Genomic DNA, 22,953 nt, shown 5'->3' on the forward strand with positions numbered 1-22,953 from the left:
GCAGAGCTTGGTGACCTGTTTGTGCATGTGTACATATATGTGAAAGGTTATGGACACATTTCCCTATTCCTGTCTGCCATTTACTCTAGAAATGCCCTGTTAACTTCATTCTCCTTCTCAATCACATCCACTGACCTGGGGTCTAACGGTGAATTTTAAGTGAGAGCCAGCAACAGCAAAGAAAGCACATATGCATATTTGAGAAGAAAAGCAAAGCAAAGTAGGAGATAAGGCATAGGGATGAATAAAGGAAGCACTGGAGCAAGAGAAGTACCACAGGGCCAGGTCCTTAGAAGGTGCTTAACTGCCATCAAAAGCCAAGGGCACTGGTACCTCAGTATCTTGAGGATCTCAACCTTGGAGTCTCACACACTCTACTTGAACTTTTTTTAACTAATAGAGAAAAAGGTGAAATCCTACCCCTGTAACAGCAGCCCCCACCATCCTAGCCCCTGGACACTCCTAATTTTATCAAAAGTGACTAAATCAACTCTCTCCACATCTGCTATTGGATCAACGGAAGAACAGGGAGTAACGCTCAGTGTTTTAAACACTGATTACGTTTTCTAGATTTCCTTCTCTTTTAGCTGAAGAGATAGTTCACCTGGCACTGCTTAAAAACAGAGCCGTTCCTTCTGCAAAGTGAGGTGTACAGCTGCATGCTAAATCACCTCTCATTTCTCCTGTTTTCAGTGAAATTTGGATTAGGTGATTTATAGAGGTCCTTTCCAATCAACATTTCTACAATTCTGTGATAACTTTGTGCACATTCTTATAATGTGAGATGACCCGTTCCTATCTAGGCTCTTTTCTTTTATGAATAAACTGAAGACAGTAGAAGAATAATCATCAGACTGCAGAATAACTAATTCTCATTTAATAACAGAAACTTTATTAACTGATGGAGCCCTATGCTGTCCCTCCTGGTGAATAGAAATAGTCAAGAAATAGCTGGTGTTTGCACACAGAATGTGGATTAGTTTGAGAGCAGCTCTGTTTCTCTGGCTCAGCACACTGAACATTTTTATTCCAATTACATGGGAAAGTAGATGTTGCTAACGCTCTGTGAAAAGGTGCCGCAGTCCAGCACCAGTAAGAGATTTATACATTGGATCCGTACAGATTAGGCAATTGTTGACAGCAAATTAAACCTCTGTTTTAGGAAGCCAGCTCCAGCACAAGATGCAATAGCCTGAGGTTCAATTCCCAGCTCTGTGAGGGAGAAAATGCTCCTCTGTCCTACAGCTGTACCTGACCCAAGGAAGCAAGCGTGAAGCTCAGTGGCCCTACAACAACACATTTTTAATACAAAAGCTCTTTCTTCATAACTAGATCTTGCATTCCTCTGAAAGTTTGTCTCACAAAGTCTCACCTTCCTCTGTCTCTGCTAGCTTCCAATATCTTTACAGGCCTTGAACTTCAAGACACTGGAAAGACATGCCCTTAACGCTGGAAAATTAAAGACCTGCATGCCTGGAACTCACATGGGGTTGATGCATATAGTAAAGAGTGCAAAACACCAGGGCTTTAAGGGAGGAGGTGCAACAGGCTCATCTGTAATACGTACATACACACAAATTTAGATCCGCAAGTGCATTTTCTAGGTCATCTTCTTCTCCCTCCTCTGCTCTCCCCCTGCTCCCCTGAGTTTTCTTAATTGTTCTGGGAAGGAATATATGTTTCAAAATGTATCACCAAACTTTGTCTTATGAAAACATATTGTCCTGGTTATTTTATATCCCAAACTACTGTGTATGGAATATTAGTCTTCCATTAACTTTGCCAGTGCAAAAATGTACTACACTTTCTTATGCTGTCAAGTGTTTAGTTCCTACCCAGCTAATTTATTGTCTTACTTAAGCCAAGGACCAGACATCCAAATGCAAACACTAACACAGGAAAGGGAATGTAATGAGTAGGAAAAGTATAAATTTTATTTATGATATAGGTACAGTGCAAAACACTGTTACAAACAGTACTGAAAAGACCTTCAGCCTCAGCTCTGCAGAGTGTTGTGTCCTGGATTTGATGGCACTCTATGGCACTTTGCTTAATTTATTGTAGACTGCAGAATCTGGGATTTAGTGTGCAGTTTAAGAGAGCCATATAGCCTCCTGAACTGGGCTGAATGTCCCTCCTAGCGATCAGTCCAACCAGAATTCCTGAACAGTCATAAAATTTGTGTGATGCAGTTACTGATTTTCCTCCTTGAACCAGGTTTATGTTCATCTGCTTGTCTGCTTCCTGCCTCCATGTATCATCATCCTATGACTATTTTTAAACAATCTTTGCAAAATAAAAAGTCAAATAACCAGAGCCCTGGAAAGTGTTTCTCCCCTACAGCAACTTTATATAATAAATTAGATGATAGTAGCACTAGTTGGACGGGTGGAGATAAGAGCCTGTCAGCACTTTCTTTTCAAACCCCCTTTGTTAGGGACTTGCAATTCAACCATAACAATTTGCTATAGGCAAAAATTGGCAGTGAAAGCTCAGACCTGGAGGAAAAACTTTAAGAAAAGATGAACAATAGTATTTCAAGGTATACTGAAATAAATACTGTGGGGAGAGGGCTGGAGAGAAAAAAAAAAAAAAGAAAAAAAAAAGGAGGAAATGCTTTGATTTTCACTAATATAATTCCATTTTCACTTATATCATCCCCTATCTTAGCCTCACCATGGCTTTATGTTAGGCCTTAAAACTAATGGTACATTGTACTTACACTATTCATTTCATTTCAGTGCTGCGTACATGCAATAATTATTAACTCTCAATACTCCTCTGAGACGGGTATTATCAAGTTGATTTTCTAGAAAGAGATGCAGGCAAAATTTGCCAAAAGGGAAACTCTATGGGAGAGCCAGGAATAAAAATAAGGAGTTCCTGTTCCCTGTCCTAAATCAAGGCCACAGACCACTCTCTGGCAATGACTGTTTTCTCAATGTTTTCCTGTTATGGAACTATGTTTAATACAGACTGGGATATCCCCAGGATACATAAGAATTTCAAGGTATCTCACTGCCAGCTGGCAATACCTCTCACAAATAGTCTAAGTGCCAGGACTAACATACCTTAACACCATATTTTAACAAGTGGTCATTATAAACTATATACCAGTCTTACAAGGTGGTAGATAAGCATGCATCACTAATTTAAATGCCTTTATAGGTATGTAACCTTTCAATTCACTGAGTTTAAACTCCTCTCTGAGTTGCATGATCTGTAGTTAATAAAGTGTAAGTGGATATAGCTAAGCTGGTCGGAAGTATTCGAGGGTGGAGTACTCCCGTGTGCTGGACACAGGGTCGCTTGCCTTTTCCTAAGTCCAAGGCTTCTTACAGATTTGAGCCTGGAGTTCTAACACAATATACCTGGGTATATTCCAGGTGGACTGTCACAGGTGTGGTAGTGGTAGGTCCAGAAGAACCAATCTTGACAGAGCTATTACAGTCTCTGCCCTATTTGTCAGAGTTTTCAAGCTCCTAGTTATGGAATCATGACCGAGACCCTTATACTACGTCTACTCTGCTAAATACATCCATTTTTTAGCATGATCCTTGGTTCCCAGGCCAAGTGGTTGAGAGAGGCTTGTGTCTATGTTGCTACTAAAGTGGCATTTTTATTAAATGAAACTGAGGAGATCTGTTGCAGGCTTTCAAATATCATGTAAAGGCAAAGGGCAGAGGTGGGAGGTGTTTGATGATATAGCCCAGAGGATTGGCTGCAGACTGCAGTCTCATCCATGATCTCACTTGGAAAAAGTCCCTGAAGTGAACAATCCTTCAAGCCATGCCTATGAGATGTCTTGAAAGAGCTTGGGAGCACTCCAAAATACAGCCAAGGAACAAATCTAACAATTTTGCAGTATGGACTATCAGGAGTCAAGCACCTGAGGATACTCATTAGCCTTCTTTTACTCAGCAGCCTGGTGTACCCTAAGACATCTGCAGCTGGACCACGGTCTGTAGTTACGGGTCTGTTTCCCTAAGGGATGAGCTCACATCTTGCAAAGACAGTGACCTTGTATGTATTTACATTGCCTTCTACGGGCACCTATGTGTTGACATAGGCTCTGTACCATACTTGCCATAGCTACAGAGCCTCCAGGTGATTCATTGTGTGGACTTCAGTGCTGACACCAGCTTACATCTTTCTGAAACTTGTATTTGGCATGTTCCATCTTAATTACACTGAACAGCTGTGAGCATCTCCTAAAGGAAATTTCCCCAAAATGATGTGTCAGGATTCTCAGAATCAAGGTTTCTGAAATGTCAGTTTAAAGGAAAATTGAAAAACAAAAATTTTCAGTTTCACTGAGAGTCAGACATTTTCCCAGAGAGCCTGTTTTTTGGTCATGTACAACATGGTGGGGATCGTTTGGGTTAATGGGTGCAATTCCTTATTGAAGCTGGGTGAAGAGGGACATTTTTACCTTACAGATTCCTAACGATACTCTCAATACACTCAATAGCCAAGCGACTCAAAAGAATTGCTCAAACTGCCTTAATACTTAATCAGATTATTCTGTGCCATCTCTCCTGGGATTACAGATCATTAACTTCTACAGGGAGTCACACGAATCCCCATCGGGAATCTTTCTTCCCATTCAGGTTTCTATTGCATTCAACACAACCCCCAAGTAGACTCTCTTGAAAAATCCTGTCCTTAATGTTTATTAATATTATATCAAATGCTTAAAGCTGAAGGAAATATAATCAGAAAAGTTAAAGTAATAAATACCTATATTTTAATAGTGAGACTATTTCCGACTGATACCTTGGAAACATAAAAGGTACTTTTCAAAGATTATGAGAACTGTTCAGTGACAGTTTTCAGTTTTATTGCTATTATCACTTAAACATATTTATATAACACTTCTTTATCACCGTTCTCTTCTATGACATCTTTCACAGTTGAGTGTCTATATATAGCCTTCTCTTAGTCAATAATTAGTTTGTAAAATCAAGCAGCTCGTGTAAGTGTGCATCAAGCCATTCCAGTATTTATATATTTCTACTTGAAAGTACCTTATTTTATGCAGTTATTAAGTATAATTGAAAGCAAAAATGTATTTTAAAAAATGGAGTGTTTGAGCAAATTCTGAACTTCCCCTTCAAAATACTCAGTAACCCTTAGCTATATGCCTCCTGCCCTACTTTTTCCATGGGTGCACTTTATTGTCATATTTCTAATACAGTGGGTGAGAATCTCGACAATGAACTCTGTTTTATTACGAACTTTAAAAAGAAATCCATTTCCCACCATGGCTATATGTTCAAAGGTACAGTACAGAAGGTATTCATAGCATTCTTCAGCTTCAGGTGAATTTTAAGTAATCAGACCCCATTGCTGTGCTACCAGTAAATATTCTTGTTGTGCTGACAGAAGCACGCACAGCAAGCATCGTGGGCCATCCAATCCTGTGTCCAGCCCCTGATGGCAGCTAGAAGCAGATATTCTGGAAAAATATGGAAAAAAGGCCAATGATTCAATATTATGTAGGGACTGAAGATCCCACCTACATCAGAAGTTTCTTTCAGTGTATACACTTTTCAAAAAACAAAACTTTATTAAAAAAGCCACTTTTAGCATTGTTTTCTTAATTTAAACTGTCTGCACATTTTGTTACGGAGTAGTTTCTCAGGGAATCTCCTACCAGCCACCCATCTCCTTCACAGCGTACAGGGAGCTCGTGGGCAGGACAGTGGCAAAAAATGAGACGTGGTATTCTCACACAAGAAGAAATATTTTTAACATCTGATCTTGATGCTTTTAGAAAAATGCCTGGGCATTGCCCGCCCAGACGTTGGCCAGTGCCAGTGAGTGACAGCTAGTGAGTGAGCTCACTCCAGACAAGACTGAAATGGTAACGCTTGTTTGCATTCCCTAACCAGTGACTTACCTCCTACGTGACTGAGGGGATGGCCCCATCATTTCAGAGGATACATGAGCTAAGATTTTTTTTTCCATTTTCAATCTACCCAGACCTCACCGGTGCTGCTTTATCCTTTGCTCGCCTCCTCAGGACCCTTGCCCAGGCTACACCTTCTCATTCTATCCCCGAGCTGCTGTCTGCATCATCCTTCCTCATGCCTTTCCTCTACTTGCTCCACCTGGACCTTCCTGCTGCTGCCCCCTACCTCTCTTTAGGTTTCTGCCTTCCTTGTGTCTCCTGTAATATTGATTTCTGCAGCACCTATGCTGAGTTCAAGATAACAAACTCAGGATCACTTACAAAGTCACAGTCTAATCTCTGATACCACAGTACTTCATCAGTGCAATGCTCCCCAGCAAGAAGTTCTGAAGAGTAGGATCCACTTTATAAACTTTTCAACACTGGGAGGAGCTCCTGGCAGGGTCCCAAGCCTTATAACTTGCTACTTTGGCCTCAGAAAAGTTCAGTTTGGTGGCCTTTGAGCACAAGTATAGTTCATCTTTTTCCACACGCACACACTGATGATGGGTGGAAGCTGCTGGAGAGGGCTTGTACTTGTTCTTAAGCCAAGAGTCTTAAAGTGTAGGGGGTTAAGCAATGCCTAACAGGGAAAAAAAAAAAAAAAAAAAAAAAGATAGGGCCAGCTGAATTTGCTTGAGCTTACACCCCATGTCTACCTTGCATAGATGCTATGCCAAAGAAGAAAACTCTCCCTGCCTTGAGCAGTACACTAATGCACAAATCCTCTGTGACACAACTGATCATACTTGGAGCCTCTTGCCAGCGGCAATCCTGCATTTCTTCTGCAGTTCCTTCTATTGCTGAACATTTTTATTTTAACACTACAGTGGCCTAACACAAATAATATGTGGAAGTAAGTTTCTTAGTGCCACTGTCAAATGTTATGCATAGCAAGTGGCAGCAACGTTCCAGCTGACTTGCTCTGCTGATTGTCTATGAATAGGCATTAAAGTGTTTCAGAGAGTTCTGGAACCCTATACAATATATCAGTCTCTATAGATGGATCACAGAAGTCAGAATGACCATGAATTTTTACATCTGTCCAGTTCTGGCCCCCCAAAAATCAGAACTGAAATATGACAGTGGAGTCAGAGGTTATGTTCACATCAGCAAGAGGCAGGAACGGATCCACAGAATGAAGAACTTGGTAAGAAGGACTCAAATACAACATTACACATATGTTTTGTGTTTTGCTTTGAAATAGTGCTAATCTGTTTTTATAAACTGAATACCCATCAGATTTTGCAGACTACTTCGTGTGTTTCTGGTGTGTATCTTTCTGTAATGCAAACCAAAGATACACATGGGCTGGGAGATGAATTTCAAAAGTTCGTTTATAATTTGAATTAATATTCTATCCACTTTCATCCAGAAAGCACCTCTGACTGTCCCATGAAATGTAAAATCCCACTTGAGTTCATGGGGATCAAGAAGCTAAAGCATGCAAGGTTTTGAGCATGGTGTACTGTGTATCATACTTAGTTGGAGAAGTATTTTCCTGTCATCTCAAATTACTATTTCTTACAATAACCAGGCCTAAATTATAACAATATAGAGACTATTCTCAGCCAAGAACTGTGACACACCAGAGTTTGTTCAAGAGACTAATACTGCCAGTACACCAAACTAGTAGTTTTCTAGTAGTTTGATCATGATAAAAATAATAAATATAAATGTCAAGACATTCAGTAATGCTCCCTACTATTTGTTTTAATAAAAAACCCTTCTGTATTGCAACAGTTTTGCAAAACATAGAATTTTTGGCAGCTGAAGAAACAAGTGGGTTTACTTTCATGCTCACCTTGCATAGTGGAATAGGTCACTATTTGGCTATTTCAGCTAAAAAAAAGAAATAGTACAAAAAAAATACCAAAATCAGCTATTGTGCTGGAGGACTGGTTGTGATAAATGCGCAAGGAGGAAAGAAAGGAGACAGGAAAGAGAGGAAGGTATATTTTATCCCTTTTCTAAAAAGCCCAACTTTTAAATTATGCTAGGACAGATATAAAAATAAACCTAAATCAAAAGGAAAGTAGGATTTATCAAAATGCCTGGTCAAGGTCGAGAAACAGGAAAGTCGCTCATCTTTCAATGGAATCTCTTCAATATCTATTTTCAATATATAGAAGTAAAGGAATAAGACAGAAAACCACTTCCATGTGAGTGTCAGAATTGTGACTGAAATGTAATTTAAGAAACATCTCAGTCAATCTGAAATCCCTTCCTGGCACTCCTAATAAGAGCAAAATGAACAGGATATTAAGAGACGGAAGATAACTCTTTGCAATACTGAACGAACTATTACAGGGCCCAATTCAGCAAAGTGAGTAAGCACACACTGACATTTAAGCATGCATTTAAGTCTCATCATCTTCAGTGAGAACCTGATATATGCCTTGGCACTCGTCTCGATGGAGATCTGTGAACGCAGGTCTTTCTTACACACAAACTGTCCTTTAATCCACAGACAAATCTGCCCAGTCGCTGTGGAGCAACTCTAGGACTCAGGGGATACACATTCACGTCCCAGCACTGCGAGATTATGGACAAGACAATTCTGGAAAACACCTCCCGGCACCTCAGTGCCATATTTTAAAACCTGCTTATCCCCTCTCTGCTTGGGCTCTGTACCTCTGTGATGGAAACACTGGTACTTCCATACCAGAAATGGGAGAAGGGGTTAGAAATGTTAAAGTGGGTTGCAATAGTAGCACTTCAGGTAGACACTGCCCTGCCTTTCAAATTAACCTGTTCTGAATTCTTTGCAATTTCAAGGTCAAGGATCATAAAACTGGACATCATTGAAAGTAAAGGTCCAGGACGAGGTCAACTATCAAAATCCAGGAAATCAAGCTGAAAAGGAAAGCTTCCCACAGGCACAGTTAAGACTCCTCCACTGCCTTCTTTGCAACATATGGTGTAGTAAGACATACACACCCTCTTCCTGCCCCCCCAAATTAACTCCCTGGCACCACCTGTTAGGAGTGAGCAGACTGTAAAATTATTGCATTGGGAACAGATAAAAATGGGTGTGATGGTTCTGATGTGGTACATTTCTCTCACTCGCTTCTGTGCTCATAGGAAAAGAAGACAGTATTTGGCACAAAATTAAAAGTAAAAACTGTAAATCAAGAGTGTGGGCAATATTGCATTCCTGTAACTTGCATTGTCCTTTTGAAAGGAGCTAGTTAATAAACTGACCTGGTTGTTTTATCACTTGAAGATATTTGTCTGAACTTCTAATTCCTTTGCTGTCTGTCTATTCCACGATCTATAGTTTAAAACTCTCCCTCTATTCTGAGGACCTATTTTCTCCTGTCACCAAGAATAAAGTGTCATTCAGTATATTACTCTCCTTCCCAAGTTCAAGAAACACATGATTGTAGAAGTCATAATATTATGAGAATGCTTAGATCCATGATTTCATGTCATGTAACTCAAAGATTTCCTAAAAAGAAACATCCTCACTTCTTGTTCAGACTTCTTTGCTTGTTAACAATGTGTCTGCACCCATAAATCTAGAAATACAAACTAATGCATCCAAAGCAAGAAGTCATGCATTTAGATATGGGCTGCAGAACAAATGGAAATGAGAAAAAGGCATTTGAAGTGAGGTGATACACTGGTATGTATACAGAATATCTCATGTATGCTTGATAGTGGTATCAAAGGGTGCTAATCTGACATGATGAACCCACCCAAGATAACTCAGTTTGCTCGTGCTCCTTCTCATCTTTCTGAAAGTGATTACTATCCCACACATCCACTTTTCATTTGAGAAGTAGTTCATACACCACCACAAGAAGATAAAACATTGACTGTGACTAACTTAATGAGCCTGAAGCGCTAAAGAAAGAGGAGGAAAAAAAAAAAAAGTTTGGAATTTATGATTTTTATTCTCTTGCTTCTTCCTAACAGGATCTGAAAATCATGAAAGAACTTAAGTGCATCAAAGAATATCCTTTGAAAATCATGCTTACAGGCAGGAATACAAATTGGATACTAGTCCCTAGGCCGCTGGCCTACCTTTGTTGTGGGGTGGCTTGCAATTGATTTCCCCTGACTACCAATTCACCTTTATTAATTAGAATTTAACACTTGAAAACAAGAGGGTTTAAGTTTTTAAAGTCAAAATAAAAATTAAATATGAATTGTCCTTATGAAAAAGATGCAAATTAAAAGAGCTTTTAAACTGTTAAAACTCTTGATGCTATTTATATCACCAGTGGCATCATGACACAGCAGTTAAATTATAACCCTTTTGCTAATAGAACATATTTTTGCTTATTTAAAACTGAAGAACGGAACAAGAAACTTTAGTTCAGGAAAGTCTCAAGCAACCAGAGATGTAGGCAAGCCATAGTTTGAGGAAAAGGAAAAGGTAGACAGATAATTTGTAAACGTTTGACTGTAACCTAGTTTGAGTTTATTATATGAAGCAGTGGATGATCTGTCATTAACCTCTAGCTGAACTACGTTTAGGGAGCATTGGGTCATCTATAACCTATTTCATAAAGTTACTTTATTTTATTTAGACTAGTCCGTCACATAGGAACTCAGTAAATTATACTGTGTTTCCTAGTTTTTTGACTGTACAACTAAAATTTGCTTTTGTAGCTTAACCATTTTTGAAGATTCTAAAAAGTTACATGGATGATTTAAAAATAATTACTATCACTACCATTTTTTATATAACTGGTTATTTCCTACTCTATTTAAACATACAGGAACAGTTTTAATATCATCTAGTATTTAAGGATAGCAAGGAAAAGGAATGGGACAAAATCTGTAACCCCCCTGTAAAAGCATCATGATTGATCCAGTGATCCAAGAACAAAACTCTTTTACCCAAAGATTTAAGTTTTAAAAACATGCCATCACTTTGATATTATTTCAGTAAAATAGCAAACAACATTTGTAATACTCTAATGTCAAGTCAGGCTGTATATGGAGAAAAATACAGTCCAATCCAACACCTTTGTTTAAAAAAAATGGGGTGGGATGGCATTACACAGCCAGAAAAGAAACTTCTCTGGCTAACTGCGCCACCTTTTGATTTAAATTTAAAAGAGAAATTAATGATTGTCTAGTCCCTAGAAGAAAACAGTTATTTAAAGATATTCTTGTAGACTTAAAAATGGGTTCAGGAGCTTACTTTATTTCTTACAGAGAAGAGCAGGGCTGTATACTTTAGTATTGCTCTTATGTTTAAAAGCCTTTTCAGCAATCTAAATGGAAAAATATATATTCAATCTTGCTGGTTTGTGTTTCTGTAATAACAGTATACACATCAAAATCAATAAAGCCAGGCAAATGGCAGAGTAGTGGTTTAGTAATCTTAGCACTGTTAGCTAAGTATACAATCAACTCTAAAACAAATGCTTCATAATCGGTTAGATTCTCCTATGTAAATCTAGACTTGTACAACCCTGGGAAATAAGAAAGCTTTACTTCTGATTTTTTTCCTAACATTTAAAACGTATCGGCTGTAAGCCCTAATTTATAGTCAACGTATCGCAATTTGCACTGAAATCTCTAGTCAGACATGAAATTAAATAGCACAGATATTCAAAGGAGTTACAGCATGCATTTAAATACATTAACCACATCCTACCTTGCATCCAAACATCAACGATAAAGTGTTGTTGGTGCATGCAACTTTGCAGTGGCAAATCATTGGTGTAAAGCAGTCAGGATTTTTAACAATAGGGCACATTCCTTTAGTGCTGCAGTAGTGGCAGCCTACTGAAGGCTAAAAACAAGTAGCTAATACAGCACATGGAGTGGCAACATATGCTGCTCAACAGCTAGCTTTTCTCTTGCTGGTCGGAAGCAGCCTGCTTGAATCTCTACCTGTGTCCCATTCAGCCATCCCCTTCTTTGTTGATGAATCAACGATGCAGCATCGATCACGAATCTCAGGATTTCCCTTCCTCTGGGAAATTAGTTTTTACATCGGGAAAAAAAAAAAAAAAAAAAAAAAAAGAAAAAAAGAGAAATGGAAATGAGGGGGACTAGCAGGTGTGGCAGTATTAGCATGTAAAAGGATGTAAACGCCTACTCATAACAATCACATAAGATTGTCATGCTAGCTGAAGTGGGCTGAAATTATTCCATCGGAAGAAAAATACTGCAGCTCCTGATTTGGTAAAAAGCCAGTGAGTTGCTGCAATACATAGTCATTGTGGGGAGAGAAGAGAAAAAAAAATTACTTATCTAAGAAGCCAGAATCCTCAGCCTTTATCAATATGCATTCCAGTAAGGATTCCCTTCCCAGCGCCTCCCCGAGAGAAAGAATCAAATCAGTCGCAACTCCGGAGGAGCGATGACCTTTGCTTTCCCCAAAAAGATGAATCTCGGTATGAAACAAACTGTACTCAAAGCTGAAAATCCCAGATGCTGGGAGTTTGCAATCAGAGAAATACAAGTAACATTTATCCAATCCTGGCTTGCCACATGGGAGCTTTCTCCAGGCACAAATTTACAAATAGACAGGTTGAAGGATTGCAGGAGACACTGACTAAAGATATGAAGTTACACGGAAAATGCACTAGCATGAAGCTTAAAACTCGACCGTCTTTAAACTCTGCATTTGAGGCAAAGTAACTGACTCCAGCTAGTACTGTTATCCTATAACCTGCAAACGGCTTGCTGTATTCCAGAAATGCAATAATTAAAGAAGTTTGGGAGCATAACGCCGGTTTGGATTCAGTTACAGCTGTCGCTGTTCCTTCAGTTAAAGCAACACCAGCTGAAAATGCATAATAAAGAATTTGGATGAGCAAACCACTAGCTGTGCTTTTTAAGAGGATTATTTATATCAAAAGTTGGATGATTATATCCTCCAGTCTTAGGTTTGGTCATGGCAGGCACACAAATATCAAATGAAAAGGCTATGATATAGACAGCAAAATGATGCCTCCAATGATTTCCCAGCTGATAGCAAGGTAAACCCGGCAGTTGTTTCCCTGTGACTTGACCCTGCTTTTTTTTGCGACTCACTAAGCTCTGCCCATCAAATTAGAAACTCTTTCTAAAGAAATGAGAGCAGCTTGTCTCCCTGGCAATTGCAAGTGAGTTCTTAAGGCACAACTGAAACAATTTTCTGTAATAAACCCAAACTAGAAATTTGTTATACAACAGAATGGAGAAAACGGCAAATGGAGGTCTCTGTGCACAGCCAGGTCAAGCAGTATAGGGAGTAAGTGGTCCAGAATTTTTAAAAAGATCTGCCTGAGACTGCAGACCCGAATGTAGGAGACCTCATCTATTAATATTTTATATTTATGTAAATATATATACATGCCTGTATATTGCATGTATGTATAGATCTAAATCTGAAGTAAAATTTCTTCAGTATAATTTAACCTTGCTTTTCAAAGTTCGAAAACAAAAAAGGACCATTTTCTTAAAGAGCTTTGTTCCTACTCTTTCTTTTGCACCATACAATAATTTTATTTTTTATCCAACTTTTGTGTGTAGCTACATTTCAATTTGGTATAATTTTTTCTGATTATTGTTTCTCACTCTGTATTTTTGAACTTAGAGCTTGCAAGAGCCCAAGCTCAGTACAATGACAGTAGTTCATAGACTGAAGTGACAGATAGAACTGCTCCACAGTTAGAGTTGCAACCCAGTTCCATTTCTGAGGACTTATTTTTGCAAATAACAGGCTCTTACAACCCCATGTCCTCAATTCACCCAGCTCATACTTCTTTCCCTAACAGCCTGGACAGGAGCGTTACATGTCATGGGAGTTCACAACACAGATGCCAATCAATCAGCTATCAATAATCTAAGTTTGTCTGACCTGTTAGTCCAAAGTGACATCTCAGCAGCACTTCTTTCTGACTTGCTGTGCTAGTTATCACTAGAAGCAGTGACTGAGCCTGTTTAGATATGTACTATGGTGACAAACAGCAGCTGTAACATTGCTGAATCTTTGATCTGTTTATTCCTAGCTTGACTGTCTCGTTATTAAGCTATATATTATACAGATTTTCTTTCAAGTACTGTCTCTCGCATAACCAGCATTGGTGTAAATATAGAAAAGTGTAGTTTCCATGACAATACATTCCATAGTTACAGCCAGCAGCCACTATCATTAAAACATGAATCACAGTGCTACCTTAAGGTGTGAGCACACTACATCACTGGCCTTAGAAGCGTTAATTTGGGATGGGGGTGGCATGACAATATTTTTAGGAGACACTACTACAAAATGCCAGAAAACTGTGCTATTAAACTGTTTTAGCAGCTCTAATATTCACCCATCTTAGACATTTAAGTGATCAGCAACACTCTCAATCTGTCTTAATCATTAGCATGTCTAATTTAAGAATATATCACAGCTGCACTTTTCAGTGTTTTAAACACAATGTCCTGATTTAAAAGTGGACTCATAAAGTGTGATTGCTGATTAATATTCACAGGGCCTAATTAAAATCACCTGCATTAAATTCCAAATTCAGATTTCAAAGAAGGGAAGGAAAATCAGCCAGTTAGCCTCTTGGATCTTTTGGATCTGACTGCATTCAGCTGGCTCATGCTCTCAAAAGGGAGGACCTATCTGTTCATTAAAATTCCCATTTCTTCCCCAGTCCCTGACACTATTGCAGATTTTCTACCAGAACAGGTTTCACCTGTGATTTCATTTCAGTGTTAAGATGCATCAAACATCAATCACCTGAGTATCGCACAAGGCACGAAATACATCCCTTCACACTTAAAACTAATTGTTGCTTTCAAGTGAAAAACAGTTACCTGACGCACAGTCATCTGGGAAAAGATCAGAAAAGGAAGATTCATTTCAATGACAGATTGGAATAATAACTCGTTGCAATTGGCCAAGACATTTATTTCAATTAAGTGACAACCACGTATAGAAAACTGCTATAAGAAAATATTGCTCAGAGATCCTCCTCTTTTTCCTTTTTTTTTTTTTTTTCCTTCCAATAGCACTCATCACAGACACAGAAGCAAATTGCTAATTGCCAGGAAAGGCATTTAAGTCACAGTCATACATTAGGAGCAAGGGTTCTTTGAAAATCTATGTCCACATTTTTGCTCTATCTGATGTGATACGCAGAAGAACATACATTGTGGGTGTTACTGTATGGAAAAGAGAGTCCACAGATTTGCTGAGTTTTGTGAGCCCTCCACCTTTCTTCAGACTTCAGTGCACTGATCCAGCCTGCTTGCTCGCAATCACTGTGCTGCCACAATGAAGTGCACCTCTTTTTCTGTTAGCAAAAAGGGAGACTCCCAGCAAATTGGAGCGTAAAATGACCCTGCCAGTGAATAAAAGTCAGCTGCTATTGTCTTTGCAAAAGTTACTCTCTCCCTCTCCTGCTGGATTTAGGAGGAACAAGAATTGTTGCTCCACTTATAATTTCTATTTGGTCTATTCAGCTCATAAAATTTCTGCTGCTCTACCAGTCTCTCTGGCAGTTGCCTTCACCCAAACTTTTCAGGTTCTCCAATGTCTGCCTTTCACAGTGCATAATTATGTGGAAATATATGAAGTAATTTTGAAAAACTGAGTTGCATTTCTGGAAGTAATATGGTCAAGTTTTCATGGTACTTCCTCATCTAATGTGTATATACTTCCTCCTGCATCGGACCTAGTTCAAATAGCAATGCTTAGCCCAGCACCCAACATATCATGTGAGAATCAAGAAGACCAATATAGGTAAAAATAAAAGACCTGGAGAGTCACAAAGAAATTTTAGATATTCACCCTTGAGTATATTAGGATATTTAATTGTTTGGTTCTGCTGGTGTTGTTTTTTAATTCTCTGCTGTTTCAGTTGAGAAAAAATGTTAACGTTTTGGTACTATAGTATAGATTTCTCTATTTTCCCTTCCCTATTTTCACTCCTCAACTTTTTGTCACATTACTATACCATTAAAAATTCCTCTAACCCCTTACCACATCCATTAGATATCATAAGACTAAGATGATCTATAGACCCTTGGCCAAGCAATATGCATTCTTAACTTCCTCTTTTTTTAACGTTTTCTTAGAATTCAAAATCACCTTCTTTGTAGCTCCTATGTGAATTCCCTGTACACTAATCAAGCCTCATAAAAAATAAACCTGTCTCTGACAGTGATTAAAGAGAAGTTTTCTTCTCAAAGAATCATATTAGATGAAAGAGAAAAGGGAAAATGCTCAATACACCACAGGCAGCATGTACAAAAGGAACCAGAGAATATAAATATAAAACAAACTTGAAAGATCCCCTATCAAAATAGAAATGACTGCACAGAACTTTGTCACATGTTCCTTAAGAACAAAACAGCCTCAAACTTCTAGACTAAACCAAAGTCTTCACAGCTGTACTGTCATTTGGAGGGATTCTACTCAGATATTTCAACGATCACAGCTAGGCCTACACTTTTTGTGATTACACTTCTGGTCATTTTGGCGAATAGTGGAGATGACAAACCTTTATTTTGCTGTTTGTCTGTTGGTATGTATCAGAAGCCTGGGCTTATTTTCCCTGAAAATCCACCTGCCTTTGGAACAATTATAACAGAATCATAGAATGGTTTGGGTTGGAAGGCACCTTTAAAGGCCATCTAGTCCAACCCCACCCTGCCATAGGCAGGGACACCTTCCACTAAGTCAGGTTGCTCAAAGCCTCGTCCAACCTGGCCTTGAATGTTTCCAGGGATGAGACATCTACAGCTTCTCTGGGCAACGTGTGCCAGTGTTTCACCACCCTCACTGTAAAGAATTTCTTCCTTATATCTAATCTAAATCTACACTCTCTGTTTAAAACTGTCCTATCACTGCACTCACAGAAAGTCTCCCCGGAGCCTTCTCTTCTCCAGGCTGAACATCCCCAGCTTTCTCAGCCTGTCCTCACAGGGGGTGCTCCAGCTCCCTGATGATCTTTGTGGCCTCTTCTGGACCCGCTCGAGCAGGTCCATGTCCTTCTTCTGTTGGGGGCCCCAGAGCTGGACACAGCACTGCAGGGGGGGGCTCACGAGAGCAGAGCAGAGGAAAAGAATCCCCTCCCTCGACCTGCTGGCCACACTTTTGATGCAGCCCAGGTCACAGCTGGCCTTCTGGGCTGCGAGCACACATCATTTAAGCCCATCCAGGAAAGACCCTACAATCACTGGATATCAGCTCAAGAGCAGCCAAAACTGATGGAGGATCTGCTATTTTGTGATCTGTCCACACCTCATGAAATGCTATGTTTGAACCTGCACTAAGAGTTAATACGAGTTTGAATTTTCACCTCCTCTTTTAGAGATGGTGATAAGGTGACTGTTTTTTATGTCCAAAGGCTCAAGGACTAGACTAGATCTGGGCCAATCCTGCCATAAGAAGGAGATGGATAGCACCACTGGGGTGAAGGTGGGACAGAGAGCCCTGGGGACATCTGTGTAGAGACAGGTTTGCTACTTCTGCAAGATGCCATTGTGACTGCTGGGACCCACCTCTGCCACTGTCCTGAGCAGCAGCTGCTGCATCTCACACGGTGGCTTGTGGCACCTGGTTGGCTTTCCCAAATCTCTGTGTATAGACAGAGATGAGCTGCCAGTTGGCTCCTGCCAGCAGCAGAGCCTGCTGGTGGAGACCTGCTTTGCTTCACCTAGAGCTGACAAAGGCATGGACAACTCATGAAGATAGAAAGTTCTTCTCGAGCAGCTTGAGATCACAGCATGAAAGCAGATAGATAAGCAGAGGACAGCCCGGAAGCTCTGAAAAACACCTATGCATCAAGAATTCAGATGTGGTAGGCAGCTTAAAAAGCACTATATGACTCAATCTCTCCACATGAAGATGGAGATAATACCTTCCAATTAAATGCCCATATCTCTAAGTCCACAGTCATATAAACAGTGATTTTTAAGTTAATGGGAATTTTGCAAAAAGTACTCATGTTGAGAAGTGTTTACACATTTTAAAGTGCCACATTACCAGCATAATTTTACATTTTTAACTAGTGGAAAGCTCTCTGAATTATTTCTGTGAATAATTTTGATCTGTTAAATCATTTACAAAGTCACCAACTGCATATAACTTTTTAAAGTAACTTCTTTAGCCAGGTATAAATTTAAAATAAAAATGAGAGGAGAAAAATTACTTGAATTAAATATCAGCTTGAAGGAAAAAAACAAGCATATTACTGCCAGTCATCAATAGCTACAAAATAGCTCTGCTTTTCTGAAGATTCGTATTTATATCTTGTGTGAGAATCTTTAAGATTTTCTGTCACAATTTAAACAGAAATAAAGGACAGGTCCTGCCGACACAGTGAAAACACGCACACAGCACGTTCAGAATATATACGCCTCACTTTAATGTAGACCCACTGATTTCTTCAAGTGATTTTAGTGTAATACCCATGTACTTAAATGAACTTGAAAAGATCAGTTTAGCCACTACGCAGCTCGAGCTCACTGAGGACTAAGAACTTCAGCGTTCACCCAGACTGCTGGGGCAGAAGAAGGCTTAGCCTAGACTGAATTTTGTGTTTTCATTAGCACGAAACTAGCTAGCTCAGTGATGACAATATGCACTGAAGTTTCATACATATATTTACTATATGCATTAAATAGAGGCATAAGCCTGGCCATACTCCTACACATGGCCACCAGCTCTGCACACACGTCTTTCCTGCTGTGTGCAGGTGAGACTCCCCCAGTAGGAAGCACAATAACTGGTAGTAATTTTCTAGTAATTTTCCAGTCTCCCCTTGAATCCATGTAAAATTCTACTTCCATGGTGAAAATTCCTCAGGTCTTCCACTTCTCCTGTGACAATCTCTCTTTTTTTGTTGTTTATTTTGAATATTGCTCCTGATATCTTTATCATCTGTCTCGAAATCTTTCTATGAGAGAAACAAGGAACAGTCATATCCTACTCATCTCTGCGTCACTCATGATTTTAGAAAATGGTGCTGTATCCTCTCAACTGGACTCTTTGCCATAATGAAAAGGTGTATCCTAATAGATCTCAGTCATTTTATAACAACAGCTTTTATATATTTGAGGATGGTTATTGTTTATCCCAACTTCTTCTGCTTAATTCTTTCAAACTTCACCATAGCTCATGTACTCTAAAATCCTTAGTGTCCTTGGTCTTCTCCTGTAAAATCTCTCTACCCCTCTCAAAGTGTGTATCCAACCCATGACATTGCCTAGCAGAATAATTCCTTCCATCTCTTGCTTACAGTAGCTCTCTAAATATAGCCCAAGTTTTTTATATTAGCTTTGCAATAGCCTCACATTTTTCACTGACACTCACTCTGGGATTCATTTCTACCCAACCCCATCCTTCTATGCTGCCTGTCTAATCAATACACATTTGGTATTCATGCAATTGGACTTCACATTTGTATTTCATGCTATTGCTCTCAGGCCATATATATATATATCGAACTTTACACGTGCCATTCCTCTGACAAATTCCAGGGTGCTCAGGATATGGACGTCAATAAAAAGTACTTGGAAGCAATTCTTCTTGGGATTTAGACTAGCTGGAGAACAGTGTGTTACATCCCCAAAAGAGTTTCAAAGGGGAAGTCCAGTTTCAAGAAATGTGTCTCTAGTTACTGAGAAGATGAATACACTGCTTAGACCTCATTGCCTTTGGATCATATGAAATTCAAATTCTGGTGATCATTAATGGTCCATGTAGGTGGGAAGTCAATAAGGACTATACCTGGCTGAAGGAAAATAAGGAGTCTAATTCTTTTAAGAGTCATGTGTGAAATGTTGTTATGATCTAAATAAAAGTTAGGAGACAGAAGAAATCACAAAATCAAAAAGAAATAAAAAAGCAAGTAAAAAATCATTATTATTACCTTGACCATTTCCTGAAAGTGTTTCATAAGGGCCTGGCATTGATTTTCAAATGCCATTCCCATAATTTGCTTTTATTGGAAAGCTAGTGCCTATACTACCATCTCTAGTACTGAGAAGTTCACACTGCTGCTGGCAGCTCCACAGAGGAACCACCGGAAACCAGCCTTCACTTCTTGTGTCATATGGTACTACTATTTAGAGAGGAATGATAAGCCTAAAGGAAAGGGACTTGATGAAAGCAGAAATAAAAATAAAACCGATGATGCATCGCAATTCATGAGAAGGTCCAGCTTTTTGGCACTTTGGAGAAATGAATTTTTCACAACATTACTAGCTTTTTGCAAGAAAGTCATTAAACAAAGCTATAATTTCAGGCAGACAAAAATAAATAAATGAATAAATGGACCAAGCCTAAAACCAAATCCTCTTTTGTAAAGTCTTACATTTCTTTTTCCATATTATTATCGTTAAGATTTACTATGGGTTAGTGTGCAGGCACCCTGGCTGAGTGATAACAGACACACATTTCGTGTCAGAGATGAACCCAGGCTGTTGCCACATGTGCTAGAAACACCAGGAGAACACCTTTGGTTTCCTCTGTGAGGATTTTCTTTTGCTCGGAAATTCTCCAATATATGAAGAAGGAAGGACTGATTGACCAGATGCCATATATTTGCCTTTTTTTTTTTTTTTTTTTTTTTTACAATTTTTCTATATATGAATGTATCCATTTTCCCCATTTCCCATTAAAAGTGAGTGTTTTCCAGCAGTTCTCAGCAGTCAGGAAGATTGTCACTGATTTTCCTCAGACTTTCTTAACAGGAAACTCTGTGTTCATTTCTGGCAAATGCCACTATTCTCACAGCTTTTAGCATTTAATGTCTTTTCAGCTATGAAATTATCATTCCATAAAATAAAATCCAAACCAAGAAAAACCCAAACCCCAAACTTAATTCACTCCAATGTCAGTGGAAAGCAAATAAGAGATGCAATTGTTGTCACAGCTAAATTCTACAGCATTTTCCAACAAAATTCCCACAAAACTGTGGCAGAAACAGCCGTATGACAACATCTGCTTAGGTTCTCTGTTTGCTGGCTTTTCTACCCGCAGTGTGCTCAGAACGGGCCATGGACATTGGCCCTGGACACAGTAGGCACACAGGATCCTTTTACATGACCCTGACAGGTTAATCTGGGGAACAAATATTGCAGATCCCTCTGTTAAATGCATCTATCCCACAGCTGTGAAACAACCATGGTTGACAAGTGAAAACCATCGATTTCTATCTTTTTGTTTTTGGAGAGGGGGCAGCCCTTGACTCCAAACCCCACAGAGAGGCCAACCAGCTGAGCTGCTAATAACAGCAAGGGGCCATTGAAGAAAAATGCCTCTGAAAGACTTTCTCTCCTCTTAACTGTTCCTCTGTGTCTTGCTCCATAGCCTGATCAGTTTTTCACAGTGGGAAAAGAAAAGGTTACTCCATGAAAGCTGGGAGGGTGTTGCTTTTGTGTTTTTAATATTGTAGCACAGCCAACAGCTTGTCCCTGCCTCCACGGGCTGGTGCCCATCATCACGGCTTTAAAAGTGAGACTGCAAAGCCTTGTGGGACACAAAAAATAGATGGATAAGAAGAGAGTTTAATCCAGGGTTGCCTGGAAATCCTTAGTCCTCTCATTCATGGGAGTTTTGGGACAGGTGCTCTCATGGCACAGGTGCTCCCGCGATGCTCACAGTCCTTGCGTGACCCTCTGCTGCAGTGTGTTCAGGGAGAAGCACGGGCTGAAAACAAAGGTCCTGTTGTGCTCCTTCCCAGTGACCAGTGACCACTGGCCCTTTACAGCACCCTTCTCTTTCTAAAATGCCTTTAAAAGTCAGGGCAGGGATTTTCCACCCTGCTGGCACCGCACAAGCGCTCTCTGTCCCCAGGGCTGTGAGTATTAGCAGGGTGTGTTACTGTTGGCCAAGGAGAATCAGTCCTGTAAATCAAAGTCATTAAAGAAAAGCTAGTTGCCTCCAGTTCTGTGTTGGTCAGGAACTTCTACCTCGGGGAGGAGGCAGGGGAAGAAAGACCTTTGTAAAATGAATGTTATACAGAGGGAATGTTTCCTCCAGAGCACCCATGGGAATAATAAGATGAAATAAAGCTAAACTTCGGAGAGTTATTGGAGTGCCCAGTTTGCAGTCCTCTAAAGATGACATTTTTAATGCCTCAGAGAAGAGAAGCTTAGTGGAAAATCAATGCATTTCTGAGGGAAAGGAGCCAATGCAGCTTAAACAGCTCCCGGTGGCAGCAGGCCTACAAGAGCCTGCAGAACCCTTCTGAGCTAATCCCTCGGCTCTCTCCGGGGACCGAAGACCACCTCCTCACCACAGGGTGAAAAGTCTGCTGCCAGGCCCCACAACAGCCTCAGGACCATCATGCTGCAGGCAGCTCCCATGTCATTCAGCAATGCGTCCACTGAGGTGATGCTAATGCAAAGGAACGTGCACAAGATCAGCTTTGGGTGTGGGAACAGGAGTCTCCCTGTCCTCCTGGTAACTAAATTAATGCCAGTCAGCCAGGAAAGAAGTGTAAGAGAGAAGAGGCCCAGGGCTGTTTGACTCTTGCCTGGCTGAGAGCTGTTGTGAGCCTGCTAGAGACACGGACGGAGAGGACCATAATTCTCAGGATGGCAGCATCCTTGGTGCTGCCCCGTCCAGGTGTGGGAATGAGCAGCTTTGTGGTGGTGGTGGTAGCTTACCTGGGGAGAGCTGCCCTCCTGCTTCTGCTCAGTCTGCAGTGCAGCTGACTTGTCTGGAGCAAGCTTCCAGGAAAAACAGAAAAAGCAGGCTGGGCAAAGTCTGCTTACAGGCTGTGCTGCAGCAGGAGCATCCATCTTAGATCCAGTGGAGGAGGAGAGCTTGGACAAGCTCCCTTTTTAAAGCAACAGTGCTCCTACTGAGCATGGCGAGGATGGGTAGTGCTACGCCACGACAGCGGTTGTGCCAGAGCCGTGCAGAGCACTTTATAGGCATTAGCTAATTGATCTTTGCAAAACCTCTTTGAGCTAGGCAATTAAACATCATCTGTCCAGTTTTACAGGTGCAGAAACTGAGCTGGGCTAATATAACCTTGTGCAGAGGTAGCCCATGATTTTAGGGTGCCTGAACCAGAAGGCTTTTGGTCTGA

At 40.1% G+C, this 22,953-nt stretch overlaps 1 protein-coding gene across 16 annotated transcripts in view; it reads right to left on the minus strand.

Annotated features, from left to right (window-relative positions):
• Positions 1 to 22,953, minus strand: part of DLG2 (discs large MAGUK scaffold protein 2) — a 1,037,827-nt gene that overhangs the window by 653,883 nt on the left and 360,991 nt on the right. Inside the window, exon 1 of one of the 16 annotated variants that reach the window (XM_074917949.1) lies at positions 11,571 to 11,672. The exons of the other annotated variants lie outside the window; for them this stretch is intronic. Coding sequence (XP_074774050.1) covers positions 11,571 to 11,672 — 102 coding nt within the window. Of the gene's footprint in view, positions 1 to 11,570; positions 11,673 to 22,953 lie in introns of those variants that run through there. 16 annotated transcript variants of the gene reach the window in all.

The sequence above is a fragment of the Athene noctua genome, chromosome 1 (assembly GCF_965140245.1).
Source record: "Athene noctua chromosome 1, bAthNoc1.hap1.1, whole genome shotgun sequence".
Lineage (NCBI taxonomy): Eukaryota > Metazoa > Chordata > Aves > Strigiformes > Strigidae > Athene > Athene noctua.